This window comes from Salvia miltiorrhiza, chromosome 2 (assembly GCF_028751815.1).
Source record: "Salvia miltiorrhiza cultivar Shanhuang (shh) chromosome 2, IMPLAD_Smil_shh, whole genome shotgun sequence".
In the NCBI taxonomy this organism is placed as follows: domain Eukaryota; kingdom Viridiplantae; phylum Streptophyta; class Magnoliopsida; order Lamiales; family Lamiaceae; genus Salvia; species Salvia miltiorrhiza.
Genome location: NC_080388.1, coordinates 4684581 through 4705011, shown reverse-complemented (window position 1 = coordinate 4705011; position 20431 = coordinate 4684581). Strand labels below are relative to the sequence as shown.

General features: G+C 32.4%; 2 protein-coding genes and 1 long non-coding RNA gene across 3 annotated transcripts; 2 read left to right on the top strand and 1 right to left on the bottom strand.

Moving 5' to 3' along the window:
* Nucleotides 1-735: 735 nt before the first annotated feature.
* LOC131012716 (long chain acyl-CoA synthetase 8) lies at nucleotides 736-5437 on the top strand. The gene is made up of 12 exons (XM_057940707.1): nucleotides 736-895; nucleotides 1493-2077; nucleotides 2174-2254; nucleotides 2483-2755; nucleotides 3270-3401; nucleotides 3477-3650; nucleotides 3757-3986; nucleotides 4102-4219; nucleotides 4395-4526; nucleotides 4611-4745; nucleotides 4837-5043; nucleotides 5117-5437. Exons 2-12 carry the CDS (start codon nucleotides 1568-1570, stop codon nucleotides 5279-5281), a joined length of 2157 nt encoding a protein of 718 aa, XP_057796690.1. The 5' UTR covers nucleotides 736-895; nucleotides 1493-1567; the 3' UTR covers nucleotides 5282-5437.
* A 5073-nt stretch (nucleotides 5438-10510) lies between these two features.
* LOC131012783 (uncharacterized) lies at nucleotides 10511-11399 on the top strand. The gene is made up of 2 exons (XR_009097439.1): nucleotides 10511-11031; nucleotides 11137-11399. It is a non-coding gene; the product is annotated as an uncharacterized LOC131012783 (long non-coding RNA).
* On the bottom strand, nucleotides 11381-13301 carry LOC131012770 (protein NOI4). The gene is made up of 3 exons (XM_057940792.1): nucleotides 13085-13301; nucleotides 11785-11967; nucleotides 11381-11650 (listed from the first exon to the last, which is right to left on the bottom strand). The coding sequence occupies exons 1-3, from the start codon at nucleotides 13088-13090 to the stop codon at nucleotides 11606-11608; spliced, it is 234 nt and encodes a 77-aa protein (XP_057796775.1). The 5' UTR covers nucleotides 13091-13301; the 3' UTR covers nucleotides 11381-11605.
* Between the last annotated feature and the right edge of the window lie 7130 nt (nucleotides 13302-20431).

Genomic DNA, 20431 nt, shown 5'->3' with positions numbered 1-20431 from the left:
ATCACTCTTAGAAAATTAACTAATGCTCGACATTTATCGTTTACAAGTCAGGCATCAGTGCAAAATACACTAATGCTCGATATAAGGGCAAAAATATCCTAAATGGGTATATTTTTATGTTTTATAAAAGGTGGGTATTTTTTATGTTTTGTCTTTCAAAATGGGTATATATTATTTTGCCCCTAATTAATCCCCTTATTTATAAGTGATATTTGCCGTAAAATATATGAACTTTTAGCAAATTCTGATTTTTCTTATAATCTTTAAAATTTGAAAAAGAATACGTCACCTTACGATTTTTTATGATTTTTTTCCATCGGTACAAAATACCCTAAATAAAGTTGATTTTAAGACTTTTGACTTAGATTTGTTGATACCTAAGCCGATGCATCGACTTTATTATGCCACATTTATTGTCCGTCACGGTTAGGTATCAAAAAATCTAAGTCAAAAACTCTAAAATCAATTTCTATTTGGGGATATTTCATGCCCGTGGGAAAAATCAGGAAAAATTGAAAGGTGATATATTTTTTTTCAAATTTTAAAGATTATGAGAAAAAATCAAAATTTGCTCAACGTTCGTGTATTTTACGGTAAATATCCCTATTTTATAATTTATCATTCCAAAAATTCTAAATACACGTGTCTTAAAAGTGAAGGAGCTTCTCGGCAAATCTGGTAAACCATGTCGGGGACTGAAACAAAATAATTTTGGGGCGAAAATGTAATTATCCAAAGCATAAATTAAAGTGTATTTATGCAGTTACTATTTTAGGATTATCATGATGATTGCTTCTAGACAAGAACGATAGCATATCTCAACATCTCGACTTTCCTAAATTTGCTCGATCCACTATACCTCCATTCTTCTCAGAACCTTCCAATCCTCGATAAGGTCAGATTAACAACTTGTTTATCTTCTATGATCAGCGTTTTTCTGTATATTTTTCGTACGAATACGATCCTGTTTGCTTGCCCCACCGAATTCATGTTTTTCTTATATTTTATTTTATTGTTTGTTTTGATTTTTGTTGATATTGATTCATGCGCTATTTCTATTTCTGTTTAGAGCGGTTGTGATGAATTGATCGGGTTTGATTATGTGCGGTGCTCTCTTTGCTAATTAACTGTGGTTAATTTTGTTTTTCGTCTGCAATATTGCTTTAGCATTTTCCCTTTCGTATGTGTAGAAATGCTTATCTAGATTTAGCTGGCTCGCTATGTAAGCATTATCACCTTTACTATATAGTTGTGTTAAGGAAATTTGGAGCATCTCATGAGATGTTTTTGTGATTTGACTCATGCTTATTGGTTGAGTTTGTTTTGTGTTTTATGGCCTCTCTCTCTCTGTTACTTGTCATTGTTGATTGTTATGTGTAAACTTGCTTCTGCTATGCTAGAACTTTAGGTAACTTCTTTGCTCTGTGTTTGAGCTATGTTTCCGGTTCCTTTACTTTGATCCGTGTATCATATTCTCGTTTTCTATACACAGGAACTGGTACCCCGAAGCTGATTGCATGTTTATTACGTGAATTGAGTACGGCGGGAGTAACATAAAACAATCGCAATGGGGAATCTTGGAAATGGGAATGTTTTGTCCATTATCAAAGATAATGGAACGTATGGAATTGCTTGTGCTGCCATAGTTGCCATAGTTATACCTATCCTCCTTTCTGTGGTACTTGGGGGTAGGAGAAAGTTGAAGCAGAGAGCAGTTCCAGTTGAAGTTGGTGGTGAGGCTGGTTTCGCAATGCGCAATGTTAGATCACTCAAATTAGTTGAGGTTCCTTGGGAAGGGGCCACAACTGTGGCAGCATTGTTTGAGCAGTCGTGCAAGAAGTATTCACGGCAGAAGCTTCTCGGGACAAGAAAGATAATTGGTAAAGACACTGTTACAGCTAGTGATGGCAGAAAATTCGAGAAGCTTCACTTGGGTGAGTACCAGTGGGAAACATATCAGCAGATATTCGATCGTGTGTGCAACTTTGCTTCTGGCATTATTAAATTAGGGCACGATGTTGACACCCGTGCTGCTATTTTTTCTGACACCCGAGCAGAGTGGCTCATTGCATTTCATGTAAGAAGCTCTTTTGTGAATCTTTGAACTTCTTTTTGTTATTCTTATTTATTTTTTCCTTATGAATTATATTATTCTACTTTCTCTTGGTCACAGGGATGCTTCCGGCAGAACGTCACTGTCGTCACCATTTATGCTTCTTTAGGAGAGGAAGCCCTGATTCACTCATTAAATGAGGTAGCTGTCATTTGTTCCTCATAAAAAAACTGTTCTGCTCCAGATTTATTTATTTGTTTTTTGTTTTTTTAGGATTAACATGCTCTCTCTGTCTTCTTTCCTTTATTCACTTGCAGATTCTTCTTCTTGTTTGCTTTGTTTTTTGAATTTAACAGTACTGGATCAATTGCTCCTGAAAAAACTCTTAATACTAATAAGAACTTACTCACGTTTACTGGTATTTCACAGACTCAAGTGTCAACCCTAATTTGTGACTCCAAGCAATTGAAGAAGTTGGTTCCAATACGTTCAAGCCTGACAAGCATTAAAAACATAATTTATTTTGATGATGAAGAGTCTTCCAGTGATACCAGTATCATCAGTGAGATGAATAACTATAAGGTTTCCTCCTTTTCTGAGGTGGAAAAACTTGGAAGAGACAGCCCTGTCAATCCTAATTTGCCGATCAAGAAAGATATTGCTGTCATTATGTACACAAGTGGCAGTACAGGCCTCCCAAAGGTTTGATTTATATGCCTCTCAGTTGTTGAGCATGTGTTGAGAATTACATTTGGTTTGGTGCCTGAATGTAGTTATTCTAATCTTAGGTGAGGTCAAGTACCACACATCAAATCTTGTTAATTCTTATTTTTAGATACAGGTGTAATATATTCTTTTCCAACTAAAAAATTCATTATAAAATCTTGTTAATTGTTATTTTTAGCTTGCAAAGTAATTACCTGACCGGACTTGCCCACACTGAACTATCGAGTACCCTGTTGACCGAATGATGTCCAGATTGCATTTGTTGTTGAGTACACAGGATTGTTAAGTTGGAAACTTAGCAACAATGTAGGGGACTTAGAAGCCTTTGCAGAGCTATATAATGCAGGACATTGTTTTGGTTCAACCAATGAACTCTCGTTTGTACATTATTACCACTTCGGAATTTAATTTATTATGTGTCATTAAGTAATCTTGATTGTAACATTACTATTATCCTACATCCAACATAGTTTGTAATTGACTATTGTAGGGTGTTATGATGACTCATGGCAATATCGTAGCTACTGCTGCAGCAGTTATGACAGTGGTCCCAGCAATTGGAAGCAAGGATTTCTATTTGGCATACTTGCCCCTTGCTCATGTTTTTGAATTAGCTGCTGAGGTAAAATGTTTATTAATGTCATTATAATTGTGAAGGACGAAATTCAAGCAAGTTCTAAGATGATATTTTTCACAGACTGTCATGATAACTGCGGGTGTTGCAATTGGCTATGGTTCAGCACTGACGTTGACAGACACATCCAACAAAATTAAAAAAGGAACCATGGGAGATGCTTCTGCATTAAAGCCTACGTTGATGGCAGCAGTTCCAGCTATACTTGATCGTGTTAGGGATGGAGTTCTGAAGAAGGTCTTTAGCATTACAGTTTTTCATACCTCCGAAACCATTAGCCTGTGGAGTAACAAAAGAAAAGAGTTCCTGATACTCTGTTCTTTGAACTGTTTTTATGTCTTAGGTTGATGAAAAAGGAGGTGTTGCAAAGAAACTTTTTGACATTGCTTGCAGACGCCGACTGGCGGCTATTGAAGGAAGCTGGTTTGGGGCATGGGGACTTGAGGCTATGTTGTGGGATATAATTCTTTTTAACAAGATAAGGTCTATCCTTGGAGGACAAATCCGCTTTATGCTTTGTGGCGGAGCTCCTTTGTCTGGGGATACACAAAGATTTATCAACATTTGCATAGGGTAATTTAAATGCAAGTTTAAGAGTGTAGAAGGAGAATATGAATTTGCTTTACCATATGCATTTAACTGGTTGCCGTTTGATTAGCTTATATGTTTCTCCTGCTTCTGTTTGTAGAGCTCCCATTGGTCAAGGGTATGGTCTGACAGAAACATGTGCTGGCGCTGCATTTTCTGAGGCGGACGACATTTCTGTTGCCCGTGTTGGCCCTCCTCTTCCTTGTTGCTACATCAAGGTATATTTCCTCTGCAAAGTTAAAATTTCTCATTCAAAATAAAGCAACAACTTCTAAAAACAAACAAAATAAAGCAACAACCTCTTTCTTGAGTCAGCATTGTGCATTTGGTCTACACCATGTGTCATATACCAACCTTGTTGTATGGCTTAAATCTTGTTTTCATTCCTTTCAGCTTGTGTCTTGGGAAGAAGGTGGTTACAAGACATCGGATAAGCCTATGCCTCGAGGAGAGGTTGTTGTTGGTGGAGCAAGCGTGAGTGCTGGTTATTTCAACAATGAAGCCAAAACTGCAGAAGTGTACAAGGTGAAAACTTGATCTAGGTAACTGCATGAAGCTGCTACCTTTTTTTCTTCTAACTCATGGTTTTTTTACTTTTTGCTGATACAGGTTGATGAGAAAGGCATGCGCTGGTTCTATACTGGTGATATCGGGAGGTTTCACCCCGATGGGTGCCTTGAGATCATCGACAGAAAGAAAGACATTGTGAAGCTTCAACACGGAGAATACATCTCACTCGGGAAGGTTCTGAATGTGATTTATGACTACATAGATGTGGAAACCCTTGTTTGCCTCTTTGCAATTGATGTTACATGAAAAAGTGATACTCTTGCAGGTTGAGGCTGCACTTTCATCGAGCAATTTCGTCGAGAATATCATGATGCATGCGGATCCGTTCCACAACTTCTGCGTCGCCCTAGTGGTACCCGCACGCCAGGTTCTTGAGGGATGGGCTAATGAATCTGGATTCAAGTACTCAGATTTCGCCGAGCTGTGTGAAATGCCAGAAGCTAAGAAAGAGGTTCAACAATCGCTAGCCAAGGTCTGTGTGTTCCCTTGAACCCATTTCTTTCGAGTTTTGAGTAGTTTTGTTTATGCTCCTGGGGATATTACAGGCGGCAAAAGCAGCGAAACTTGACAAGTTCGAGACCCCGGCAAAGATCAAGTTGTTGCCGGAGCCATGGACTCCAGAATCAGGTCTGGTTACCGCAGCACTCAAATTGAAGAGGGAGCAATTGAAGGCCAAGTTTAAAGATGATCTGGAGAAGTTGTATCAATGAAGAAATGGAAGATGTTCCAATTAAGTTAAATTATAATAACAATCCTTGTCTCTGTTTCTGGTTGTTTTTTTGCAACAAACAGTTTTCTATCTATATTTTGATTTTGATGGTCACCTACTTGTTTACCAGAATAAGAAAACATCCAGTTTCTCATCACTGAATTTTTGTTCACTAAATCACCATGATTTGGTGTATGGTCTTGATTCATTTTACTACATCCCCTCTCACTAAACTCTCATTGAATGTGTAGAAAATACCTAATTCTGCAATTGTTGTTGGATAGGATAAACGAATGCCTATATTTCCATGACTTGTGGTTTGGCGTTTTTGCTTCTATCTTTAATATTCAACCTCATAAATTTTGCGACAATTAACTCATTGACAAATCATGAACATATGACGTGTTCTGATGGCATCGTCGCTGGACCCTTCCCAGGAGAAGGTTCGTTCGTCGGTCAAGACCAGGGACGGAGCCAGGGGGGCTAGAGCCCCCTCCCAATTTTTTATATATTTTTTTTAATTTTAAAATATATATAGATATATGTTTATACCTATTATAAAATAATTTTGTTTTATAAAAGAGTATTTGTTTATTATAGTATCTCATATATACTTAATTTAAGGATAATTATGTTATTTAAAACTATATAATCTATGAAATATTGTTTGTTATTATTACTATTATACTTGTCTTTTAATAAAAAATGCCTAATATGTATGAAATGCTAAAAAAATTATAATGTATTGAAACTAATTTGTAATATATAGAAAATATATAATCTATGAACATGTTGTTTGTTATTATTATTATTATGCTTTCATTTTAATAAAAAATGTCTTAAATATACGGAATGTCCAAAAAAAGTTTTGTGATATATTGAAACTATATAATCTATGAAAATATTGTTCGTTATTATTAGTATTATGCTCGTATTTTAATAAAAAAAATACCTTAAATATACAGAATGCCCAAAAAAAATTTCTCGGGGGCGGTCCGAACTTAATTTGTGGCTCCGTCCCTGGTCAAGACCCTTTCTTGTTTAGTAATCAACCCTTTCTAACATGTGGGAATTCATTCAATTTTCTTTTCAATTTTAGAACATGGTTCATGTTGGTTAATCCAAAGCACCATATACATTCATTCATACTGACACTTTCTCTAGACCGCGCTCTTATGATAGTATCCCTTAAAGTATTTCAAGTCTCTCTTGATTTTCTATTAAGGTAGACTATTCAATAGGCAAACAGCATGCTATTACAATAGCAAAGTAGCAATTAGGAAGGCAAATATAGTAGTACCTGTTTCTTCATAAATTAATAAAATACATTATGGCTAATAGAATTAATGTCTCCAGAAAATTCTTCATCTCTATTTACAATCCGGCTCAACTCATTTATCATCCCTTTTTATATCCCTTGGTATTTGACGAACGGATTTTATTCGCACATATCTTAATCCTAATCCTGCAATTTAAATCAAAATCTTTATTTGATGAATACATTATATTTTATATCAATAAAATAAAAATAAAGAAAATAAATAATAAAAATTCTTACCCTGACTTCTGAAAACATTGACAATACTTTAGAAATACTCACATGGAGTATATCGAAAGTATTGCCATGGACGTTCCCCTCGAGGACCCAAAAGCTCTCATTAGATTAATGTTCCACTGGTGAACCCAAAAGCTTTCACTAGATTGAGAACACATCTAAAGTAAATCTCTGGAGTGTATCCAAAGAATTGGCCATGAACTTCCATTCATGCATCCAGAAACTCTCACAGTCACTAGATTGCATGTGTTGGCTGTAGTCGGTATTGCAGTAGGAATATAGATTGGGCCAATATTCCAAAAAGTCCATACATAGATCTGGACTGTTAATATAATAAACATAATTAATACTATAATATATTTAAAATAACATGTTTTTAAAACAATTAACATAATAAAATAACTTATTGGCCTAAATCGATATATTTTATTATATATTGGTGTTCTATGCAAATTTATGGGTTGTCCGAGCCAAATTTATTTGATCAATCAATACAATTATAAAAAAATTATATATAAGTAATAGAAATAAATAATTTTTATATATTAAATAGATTAGTTATTGAAAAAATATCTTATTAACGCAGCTGACTAAAAAGATTATATTATGTTCTCTATTTAATATTTTAACTAGTTTTATTATTATCTACTTAACTAAAATAGTAAAAAAAAAAACTATATTTTTTATAATATTATATTTAAAAAATAAAACTCTATAATTTTTTTATATTATATAAAATAACTCTAACATAAATAGTAGCATTAAAATGAAGTTGAAATTATTTTATAGTTGGTGACATATGAAATGAATGATCGCGATCTTGACAAAATCTTTTTTTATCTAATGAACACTATTATATATTTAAAAATTTCACCAAAATATCTAGACATTTCTTCTTTCAAATTTTCTATTAGTGTAGTAAGAGTTTTTGGAACTCTTAATTACTTTTTATAAATCAGTATTTCACACCATATTTTCTTATACGTTAATTGGTCGTAAATCTACAAACTATTAGTGAAATTCAGTATTTTCGCAACTCTGTAAAGTTGTAATCCTAATACATAAACTTTAGTCTATTTCGAAATTTGCCATGAATTTTAATTTCACCTAAATCAAAATTGACATGACAAAATTAAAGTTGATATAATAAACACACATTATATTAGTAAATGGACAGATAAATTTGATCGAATTCAGCCAACAAACAGTTAAACTTTCCAACCAAAATAATAAGTGATGTTGCCGAAAAAAATTAGAAATTTACAGTTGCAATTTAGGTGAAAAAATAATTTTCCTATCATTATGCTATTACATAATATCCGAATTCTAACATTATGAATCGAGTGATTTAATATTACATTTTCAAATCCATAATTATTGTAACATTCTATATAGAACAAATTAATTTAATTACACATATTATATTAGAAATCATATGACTACCACGTTTTAACATAGGGTAAATATCACTTTAAACCTCAAATTATATGTGCACTATCAATTATATCATGAACTATTGAGAATTGAGAATATTTTTTTAAACCTTCAACTATCAATTTTATATCAATTATACCATTCATCCATTTTTTTTGCTCCGGAAATTTATCGTGTTCCATCGGATGACATGATGTATTGATGTGTGTATTTTAACTACTTAGTTTGGTGTGTGTTTCGCCATGATTTTATATGATTTTACATGGTTTGTGACACTTTGACGCATAAATTAGATGGATTGGAGATGGATGCTCGTAGATAGAAGAAGTTGGTAGAAGTCGAGTATTTGTTGAAGATGGCATATTTTTGAAGAGGAATTAAAGATTGGACTTAGAATTAATTATTCTAGATTTAATGAAGCCTTAAACTCTTGTTTTATTATTTATTTTGGGCTTAAGTTTTGTAAAGGGCCAAATTTACCCATTTAATGGGCTAGGATCGGCAAATTTAGGGATTAAAAAAAAACCTTAACTTTGTTTACCCCACTTAGCCGCACGGCCCGCACACACATATATATGATACTCCAGATAGGAGGATTATTTTATTTTTATTATTATTGACTTTAGCACTAGGTATTAGTTTTGCTTGTTTTCGAAGACAGCCGCAAGTTTTGAGGGGAATTATTCTTAAGAGTTGACTTTTAATTGCTTTGTTTTTAGTTTTAGTTGGATTACAAGTTTCGATTTTTTGTGCAAAGTAGAAGGTGACATTGAAGAATATTTTGGAGTATTATTTGAAGAAGTCGAATTCCATTAATTCCGACAATTGGTTTGCGTGTTTATTTATTTCTTTCGATTATTTGTTATTTGATTTAATACTTGCTTTAATTTATTTGTTTGTTCTTAGTTTAATTATGAGTAACTAATTTCTTTAATTCGGCGAGAATAATGAAGCATTAATTTAATTATTAATTCGTGAGACCTAATTGGTTTTATAATTGGTTCCTATTGATTTCGATTAATTCCTAGGGTTTAAAGACAATTCCGATTTTATTTAAGTCTGGCCAACTTAGGTTTAATTGAATTACAGTCAATTAGCACCTCCAATCCGTAATTGTTGGAATAGGGCTGATTAGTGATAAAACTACCGTGTTCGTAGTAGGAATTAATTGGTATATTGATTATTACTAGCGTATCTAGGATAATTGATATAAACTGGGTTCTTTCATCTTAATGCTATTAGAATATTAAATTTAGGGAAATAAGCAGGTCTGGCGTCTCCAGCTGTTTATCGACACAGTAAGTAGGAATTGGGGTACGTCCGTTGCGTTTCACGGTATCCTATAACTAGTTGGTTGATAAGGATTAATTAATCTTTGCGTCGATGATCAGAGCTTTGAATTAGTGTGGATTTATTCGAGCCGAGTTACCTTTTTATTGATATTTTTCTAGAGTCTTTTATTTGATTAATTTTGTTTTCATAGTTTAATTAATATTCTTCTCAAATTTAAGGCGTGGTGGCTACACCAAAATTATAGATTTTAGGGATTTGAATGATTTTAACTGTTCTCTGTGGGATCGACCCTGCTTATCACTATACTAATTTATTTTGATAATTCTGCAGGAATTATTTGGTGGTATACGACGTCCACCATGTATATAGAATTATTCTCTTTTTAATATATATTATACAAGGTTTAAGAAAATATTTTCGCTAGTTCAGAATATAATTGATAGTGTGAAAATAGTTTGAGGTTTAAAGTGATATTTACCATTTAATATATGATCACACGTATGTGAATATCTACACTTGTTTGATGTGTGCTAGTTTATATTTTAATTAATTACCTTTAAATAAAGAAATATGCAAATATCTACACAAATTATTAAAATAAAAATTGAAAATCTATTAATTGATACTAAATTAAGTTAATTTATTGATTAAATATAGAATTTTTTAAAACAAATTAATTATGTATATATATATATTAATGGAAATTAAATACTACTAATAATTAAATTAATCGTAATGGTGATATTGGTAAAGTTTGGGGGAAAGGTTTGAACAATTAGTTATATATATATATATATATATTATATATATATATAGATTCCATTTTATTTTGTTTTTTGAAAATTTGGGGTGGCCGGTGGGCTTCAGCCCACCCTAACGCCACTGGTTTGCGACACCTTGGACTCGAGCTTAAACAATACCAGGCTAGCTTTTTCAAGTCTAGAGAGAATCTATGATTAGTTGAGCCCTGTTTTTATTTATTGGGAACTAAAATAATTTAAGAATAAACTCTACTTCTAAAAGGCTCAACTTTTGAAATGCTATCAATATCAATATATATATAAAAGCAAAACTAAATGTCAAAAAGATTTTTCGGCGAAACATCATGCATCTCATTATTAAAAATGTACTAAATGATAGTATTATTGAAAATATGACCATGGGAAAAATTAAATTAAATCTAAAGTTAATGAATTTTGACGCCAATCCTAAAGGTCATTGAAAAAAAAACCGATTTTAATGAAAAATCATGAATTTTGCGACAATTAACTCCTTGACGAATCATGAACATATACATGTTCTCATGGCGTCATCGCTGGCCCATCCCAGGATGCAGGTCCGTTCGTCGGTCAAGAAGCTGTGTGAATTTTGTCGGACTGTGAAGCGACGTGGGCGTGTGCGTATGTCGTGTGCACAGCTAATCTGAAGCACAAGCAGCGACAAGGCGTATCGACACCTTGCTTATGAAGGTCCACTTGTTCCAGCCTATGTATCCCACATTCTGGCCTTTCAATAATGTTGGCAGGCTTGAAAGAGACTTACCAAGTCTTATGTCTCTCTCGTGTCGTTTGCAGGACAAGTTTGAAAGAGACGACGTCGGCCCAGAGTGGTCGTCTCCCTGCCCTTATATCCGACAAGAACGAGTCGTTGACAGTGACACCGTGGTGGGGAGTTGGCCTCGTCTCACGTCTGTTCAAAGAGAGTGACAACAAGTAGAATATATGCATTATTCTCTAAATAACAAGAAATAGTAATTCTTGAGTTTTTGCATAGGCTTCTTAAGACTCTGTTTGATCCTATTTTGCAGCTTATATGTGATGAAGAAAAGCAAACCAAATGAACAAATTTGCATTAATGATGATGGTATATTAATACAACAAACCAAACGAAGAAATTTAATACATGAAGGAAAACTCCAATCAAATGACAAAATAAGAGATAAATTAAATAAATTTATAATGTTTCGTCTCAGAAGGCTCACACTGCCAATAAATATGAGATCATAAAACAATGAAATTCCCAAACATTGTCACCAAGAGCAACTCATGACTCTGCTGAAGCAGACTGCATGCAGCAAAACCATTTCTTCTGCAAAATCCAAATCTCTCGTAAAATTAGAATGAAGCTAATATCTTTACACACAACACAAACTAACAAGAAGGGATGCAATGCAGCAAAGAAAATGAAGCATCAAAGTGCTAAGAAGTCAAGCCACAACTCACAGAATGAGGCTTTCCCAGAGTCGGTCCATGCTTATAAGCAGCGTTGACCTTTGGCGGAGAGTCGGACTTTCCACCAGTCCTTTTCTCATTCCGAGCTTTGTTAAATATCACAGTGAACCCTTCAGCGGAAGCTGGGTCGTTGACATCCCATTCTCCAAACTTTGGTAATGGTAGGTCTCTTTCCTGCAGCGGACGCCAATTACCCTCAGTTGGTTGCTCTATGTTAAGAAATGAATACGACACTACTATCTAAATCCACAACTCCAACCTAGGAGATTGCAGCAATTGGACATAAAGCTCGTTAATAAACAAGCATAGTACTAGTACTAGACCAAGCCCTACAGCAAACACATTAAGCTGGCTAAGGAGAATTTGTATTATGCTTAAAAGTGTGTAACTATTCTTCAGAGAAATTACTACCAACTGAGAAGAGCTCATCAGTCCCTACGAAAAGAACAGATACTCGATATCTGGTTCCGAGCTAGTGATGCTATGGGGTTGTACAGATGTGAAGTCATGAATGCAAAGTATTATGGCCTATTAGATGCTTAAGCTTTCTGCATTTACCAGGATACCTAATCAGAGAATGAGAACAATTGTCGGGTGAGGAAGGATCTAAACTACTAGGTGTATCAGGTCAGGAGAAAAAGCTAAGCTACACAGTATTTGATAGAACAATATGCAAAATCAATCTTCAAACTTACGTAAATGCTGAGATTATTGTAACATCCAAACAAGAAAAAAGACTTTGATAATAACACTCAGTTTTCACATAGAGTCCTTTCAGCCAAGGTATGTTTATTGAATTCCCCTTATTTTTCTTTCCCTTTTCATACTGCAAGCATAGTCTGAAACAATACACAGCCAATAGATGGAAATTATCACAAAATCATCTCAAATATGCTGCTTCATTATACTACCAACTCAAGAGAGAGAGAATACTAGAAAAAAATTCCTTAAACTACTAATTTTCACATATAAAGTTGCGCCCTAGAATGACTTGTAAATAGCAGTAAACAGAGGCAGCAGGTGAAAAGCATCTAAATGCATCCTAATGAAGTGAGAGCCATGGTAAAAACAGCAAAATACATAGGAAATTTATGCAGCAATTATCTCATTCTGATCATTTCACTGAAGCTAAACTTGTATCACACAGTACAATTGTTTTGTTTTCTGCAGTTGTCAAGTGACATAGAAGCTCGCGAAAACATCAAAATCGAACTTGACGCAAACGATTACACAAAGAGGATACGAGCAAACAACGGGAGAAATAAAGTAGAGGCGGAGGTGGAAATGTTACCGCCATGGACGAGTGATTGAGCTCTGCTCCGGTGGTAGGCGTCGAGAATTGAAATTGAAATTGAAAATGAATTGAAGTGTGAGAGAGAGAGAGATGGCGTTACGTAGAGGAGAAATGTATCGATGGAGAGAATGGGGCAATTGTCCAGGTGTGCCACGTGACCCTATTTATTCGTTTCATTTCGCTTCTCAATCACGTTTTCATACACTGATTTTCAATTCTATCAACTAAACTCTTCTTATTAATAAAAGGGGTTATTGCCGAAAAATACACGTAATTTGTCAATTTTTTGATGAGATGGACTTACGTGAGCGCTTTATTTCTGCGCGCATGGTGTGAGCGCGGGTCTGGGTCACGACCCGACCCGGATCCGGCTCCACCTTAAATATTAAAAAAAAAATTATAACCAATTTTAATATATTATATAAAATTGTTAAAGCATTGAATATCAAGAGAGCCCTTAGCTCAGTTGGTTTAGGCTCCATAGCTTATGCAAGCTAGACCTGGGTTCGAAACCACTAGGAGCGAAATTTTGGGCTTCATTTTATTTATTTTGTTATTTCTTTTAATACTTGTAGTTTCTTTCTTTTAAGTATATAGTTTCATTTATTTTGTTATTTCTTTTAATACTTGTAGTTTCTTTCTTTTAAGTATATAGTTTCTTTTTTTTTTGTAGTTTCAAAATAATACTTGTAGTTTCTTTCTTTTAAGTATGTAGTTTCTTTCTTTTAAGTATGTAATTTCTTTATTAAAATAATACTTGTAGTTTTTTTTTTTTGTAGTTTATTAAAGTAATACTTGTAGTTTTTGTTTTTTTTTTGTAGTTTCTTTCTTTTTTTGTAGTTTCTTTCTTTTAAATATAGTTTTTTTTGTAATTTTTTTCTTTTAAATATGTAATTTTTTTTATTAAAATAATACTTGTAGTTTCTTTCTTTTAAGTATGTAGTTTCTTTATTTTAAATATGTAATTTCTTTATTAAAATAATACTTGTAGTTTCTTTCTTTTAAGTATGTAGTTTTTTTTTGTAGTTTCTTTCTTTTAAGTATGTAGTTTCTTTCTTTTAAGTATGCAATTTCTTTATTAAAATAATACTTGTAGTTTCTTTCTTTTAATACTTGTAGTTTCTTTCTTTTAAGTATGTAGTTTCTTTCTTTCTTTTATAGTTTCTTTCTTTTATACTTGCAGTTTTTTTTTTCTTTTTTCTATAGTTTATTTCTTTTAATACTTTTAGTTTCTTTTAAGTATGTAGTTTCTTTTTTCTTGTTCTTCTTTTTTCTTTTCGTTTCAAATTTTTAATTATTTTTTTATTTTAGTTTGAAAAATAGTATCATTTGTTCTATATTAAAGGTTTCATTTAGTTTGAAAAATAGTATCATTTGTTCTATATTAAAGGTTTCATTTAGTAAGAAAAATAGTATCATTTGTTCTACAATATTTCAAATGACACTTACATGTAAATGACACTATACTAAACCCTAAACCCTAAACCCTAAACCCTAAACATTATGACACTATCAAATGACACTATGACAGTTCAAATGGCACTACAAGATTTCAAATGACACTACGAGATTTCATATGAAACTTCAACAATTAAAATGACACTATAAGATTTCAAATGCTACTATGACATTTCAAAGACACTTCGAATGACGCTATGACATTTCAAATGACACTATGACATTTCAAATGACATTATAATAATTCAAAATGACACTATAACATTTCAAATGACACTACAAGATTTAAAAATAATACTATGACATTCAAATGACACTACAAGATTTTAAATGACACTATGACATTTCGAATGACACTACAAGATTTCAAAGACACTACAAGATTTCAAATGACACTATGCCATTTCAAATGACACTTCAACAATTTAAATGACACTAGAAGATTTCAAATGATACTACATGATTTTAAATGACACTATGACATTTCAAATGACATTATTCCATTTCAAATGACACTTCAACAATTCAAATGACACTACAAGATTTCAAATGACACTATGACATTTCAAATGAAACTTCAAAAATTGAATGACACTACGAGATTTCAAATAACACTATGACATTTCAAATGACACTATGACATTTCAAAGGACACTACAAGATTTCAAATGACACAATGACATTTCAAATAAAACTTCAACAATTGAAATGACACTACAAGATTTCAAAGGACACTATAACATATCAAAATGACACTACAAGATTTCAAATGACACTATGAGATTTCAACTGACACTTCGAATGACACTATAATATTTTAAAATGTTATAGTGTCATTCGAAATGTTATAGTGTCAATTTTAAGATTTCATGTAGTGCCATTCGAAATCTTAAAGTGTCATTTCGAAATGTTATAGTGTCATTCGAAATGTTATAGTGTCATTTTAAAATGTTATAGTGTCATTCGAAATGTTCAAAAGTGTCATTGCAAATCTTATAGTGTCATTCGAAATGTTATAGTGTCATTTGAAATGTTCAAAAGTGTCATTTGTTGAAACTATTAAAGTGTCATTTTAAAATGTTATAGTGTCATTCGAAATGTTATAGTGTCATTTTTAAGATTTCATGTAGTGTCATTCGAAATCTTAAAGTGTCATTTGAAGTGTTGAAGTGTCATTTGAAGTGTTGATGTGTCATTTGAAATGTCATTGTGTCATTTGAATTCTTCGAGTGTCATTTGAAGTGTTGAAGTGTCATTCGAAATGTCATAGTGTCATTTTAAGTGTTGAAGTGTTATTTGTATTCTTTTAGTGTCATTTCAATTCTTCAAGTGTCATTTGAAGTGTTGAAGTGTCATTCTAAATTTCAAAGTGTCATTTTAAGTGTTGAAGTGTCATATGAAATAACACTTCAACACTTACAATGACATTATGAAATTTCGAATGACACTTCAACACTATAAATGACACTCAAAGAATTCAAATGGCACTTGAAGAATTGCAATGACACTATGACATTTCAAATGACACATCAACACTTCAAATAACACTTGAAGAATTCAAATGACACATCAACACTTCAACACTTCAATTAACACTTGAAGAATTCAAATGACACTATGATATTTCAAATGACACATCAACACTTCAAATGACACTTCAACACTTCAAATGAAATGACACTTCAACACTTCAAATGACACATCAACACTTCAAATAACACTTGAAGAATTCAAATGACACTATGACACTTAAAATGACACTTTGAAATTTACAATGACACTTCAACACTTCAAATGAAACTTCAACACTTGAAATGACACTTGAAGAATTCTAATGACACCATGATATTTCAAATGACACTTTGAAATTTAGAATGACACTTCAACACTTCAAATGACACTTGAAGAATTGAAATGACACTTCAACACTTGAAATGACAATTTGAAATGTTAAAGTGTCATTTGAAATATAGTAGTGTCATTTAATATTTTATAGTTTCTTTTGAAATGTTAAAGTGTCATTTGAAATGTTATAATATTATTTGATATTTTATAGTTTCTTTTGAAATGTTATAGTGTCATTTCAAATATTGTAGTGTCATTTCAAATGTTATAGAGTCATTTGAAATTTAGTAGTGTCATTCAAATTATTAAAGCGTCATTCTAAATCTTAAAGTGTCATATTAAATGTCATTTAAAATGTTATAGTATCAATTTCAAAATCACATAGTGCCAATTTAATGTATTAATAGTGCCACTTGACAAGTAGTGTCATTTATATTTACGTATCAATTATAGAAAATGTCATTTACAATGTCATAGTGTCAATTACTATAAGTAGTTTCATTTGTATATCTGAATAGTGTCAATTTTCTATTATTAAAAGTGTCATTTACGAAGAAAAAATAGTGACGTGTATATATATTAAAAGTTTCAATTGCAAAATAAAAAGTGTCATTTTCCTTCTTTTTTCTTTTTCGTTTTTACCTTCTTCTTTATTCTTTTTTTTCGTTTTTTTCTTCTTCTTCTTTTTTGTTTTTCGTTTCAAATTTTTAATTATTATTTTATTTTACTATTTAGTTTCAAAAATAGTATCATTTGTTCTATATTAAAAGTTTCATTTAGTAAGAAAAATAGTATCATTTATCCTATATTAAAGGTTTCATTTACTAAAAAAAATAGTATCATTTGTTCTATATTTAAAGGTTTTATTTAGTAAGAAAAATAGCATCATTTGTTCTATATTTAAAGGTTTCATTAATAAATGATATTAAAAATTTTGTTCTTTTTTTTTGTTCAGGTTTCATTTAGTTTGAAAAATAGTGTCATTTATTAAAAGAAATGGTGCCATTTACATATATTAAAAGTGGCATTCACTAAGATTTATAGTGTCATTTTCATAGTAGTATCATTTACGAATCAATTACCTACCAAATTCCCATGTAAAATGAAACAAATCTGTTGCCCATATAGAAAAGAGACAACCTGCAGCGAAAGAAAATTGAATTGAAGGAATGAATTTTATCATTGAGTACTCTGAGGTCAAGGGAATCGCTGCAGCTGCCCGTCGGTCGAGAGAAAAGGGGGAGGCGCTGCTATCAGTGGAAGAAGAAGGCAGCGGCGCTATTGCTGTCTCCGACGAATGATAGCGACATAGAGAGGGAGACGCAAGGACTGTAGGCGGCGGCAGGCCCTCGCGGTTGTTGGCCGAAGCAGGGGATGAGGAAGATGGTGGCAGTCCTGCTGCTGTTTTCATCGTCGGCAAACGACGATGGCGGTGGCAGGCGACGTCGCTTGTAAGGGAAAAGAGAACCTAAGGTTTCTAAAATTTGGGAATTTTGTGTGATTAGAGAGAGAACACAGAGGGAAGTTTCTATAATTTGAGATATGGAGATAAGGTGGAGGTGGTGGCCGGATCTGAGAGGGAGGCCGCGTGAGAGAGATGAGGGAGACGACAAATGAGAGAGCGAGAGAAGGTTCAGAGAAGATACAAAGAGAGTGTGCAGCATTTTTTTTAAAATATTTATAAAACGGGTCAAAAGACCCATTTTTCAACGGGTCGGGTGCGCGCATGGTGAGCGCTAGATTAATGAAGCGCGCATTTTAGTTTTTGCGTTTTTTGATTTATAACATGATCTTATAATTTGACCAGAAAATATATCAATTTTTAATGGGTTAATTGCTCCTAAATACACAAACTTTCACCAAATTCTGGAATTGCACACCAACTTTAAAATCTTCCCTACAATACATCATCTTTCCTTTTTTCTGATTTTTCCCACGACCACAAAATCCCCAATCAGAAAAATAACGTGGCGATCGGAAATTAACACGTAATCACGTCAGAACACCTGGAAAATGACGTGTCACCTAACTTCAAAACGACGTCGTTTTTGGAGTACTAAACAATTTATTTGCAGATTAAAAAACTCGTGCCCTAGTGTTCTGATTTTTCCCTTCCATTCTTCTACGAAGCTCAAGCCTTTATTCTTCAAATTTCTAATGGATTTCCTTCCATTCCTCTACGTCGTCATTTGGGTGATCATTTGGCTCGGCAGGACTAAATCAAATTTCAGCAAAAGCAAAAGCAAATTCCCATATTGAAAGTTCAAGCAAAAGCAAAAGAAATTCAAGCAAAAGAATATTAAGGCTACAAATCATTCAACTGGTGATGCTTTTGACGATCTCAGAGTGACAGCACAAGAAAATTAAAATGAAATTCTAGCAAAAGCTATCTCCCATATTCAGCAAACATGAAATTCAGCAACAGAAATTCAGGATTGACGTCGTCTTATACAAAAATAGAATTTGACGTCAACCTAAACGGTGGAGATTCACGAATTGAATTAGAACTTGAAGCCCAACAATCAAAACAGACGGGAGAGGAGAAGTTCGCGCGCTCAAACGGTCGAGAACTCTGCGCCCTCAAATGGTGGAGATTCTCGTCTGGGTGGAAATTGTAATTTAGGGCTGAAAAACGTGAATAGGGAAAACAAAACAAGAAATAAGTTGATTTTACCCAAAACGACGTCGTTTTGGACCTTTGGTTAAAACTACGTCGTTTTCCTCTGACGTCCAACGTGTCTACGTGGATTTTCGATCGCCACGTCATTTTTTCAATTGGGGATTTTGTGGTCGTGGGAAAAATCAGAAAAAAAGGAAAGATGTTGTATTGTAGGGAAGATTTTAAAGTTGGTGTGCAATTCCAGAATTTGGTGAAAGTTTGTGTATTTATGGGCAATTAACCCATTTTTAATTTAATTGTAATTATAACATGACTTTATAGTCTGACCAGAAAATACACCAAGTTTCAATTTAATCTCAATTATAACATGGCTTTATTTAGATTATTGTTCATCATAGGAGTAATATTTATTGTAACTTCATATTAAATTGTTATGTATAAAATATTGTTAATTGATTGATTTATTTTTATAAAAATTAAGTTAAATGATTAATTATTTTATATTAATTGTTTCATGTTATAATTACAATTAAATTGAAAATTGGTGTATTTTCTGGTCAAGCTACAAAGTCATGTTATAATTGCGATTAAATTGATAATTAGTGTATTTTCTGGTCAAATTATAAGGTCATGTTATAAACCAGAAAATTGATAAACTACATGTATTTTCTAGCAATAACCCCTTAATAAAATTATAGGTGCTTAAAATTAATATAATTATAAATAGGGAAAATTGCACCTAAATACACAAACTTTGCCAAAAATCCATATTTGACGCGAAGTTAGGATTTTACATTTTAATACACCAACTTTCGTTGTTGTCCAAATTTGACACGACTTAATTCTTAAAAATTCAAAAAACAACCCATTTTTATAAATAATTATACAAAGACCCACTTATGTTATAATTTGAGACATTTAAACCAAAACAAGATATTTCCTTATGATGTTTTCTTTTAAACCATTTTAGGCGCGGATCAAAGATTAAAAGAAAACATCATAAGGAAATATCTTGTTTTGGTTTAAATGTCCCAAATAATAACATAAGTGGGTCTTTGTATAATTATTTACAAAAAGGGGTTATTTTTTGAATTTTTAAGAATTAAATCGTGTCAAATTTGGACAACAACGAAAATTGGTGTATTAAAATGTAAAATTCTAACTTCGCGTCAAATATGAATTTTTGGCAAAATTTGTGTATTTTCATGCAATTACCCCTTATAAATATTATGGTAACTTGTTAAAATATTTAATTAATTGAAGTATAATGAATTAATAGATACATGAATTTATTTAATTTAAATACACTAAAACATTATCTCTTTTCTATTTTTACACCATATTCAAATAAGTGTCACAAATCATAATGTAGAGTTTTTTTTTTTTTTTTTTGTCCCTTTTTAAGTGTCATATTATGGAAT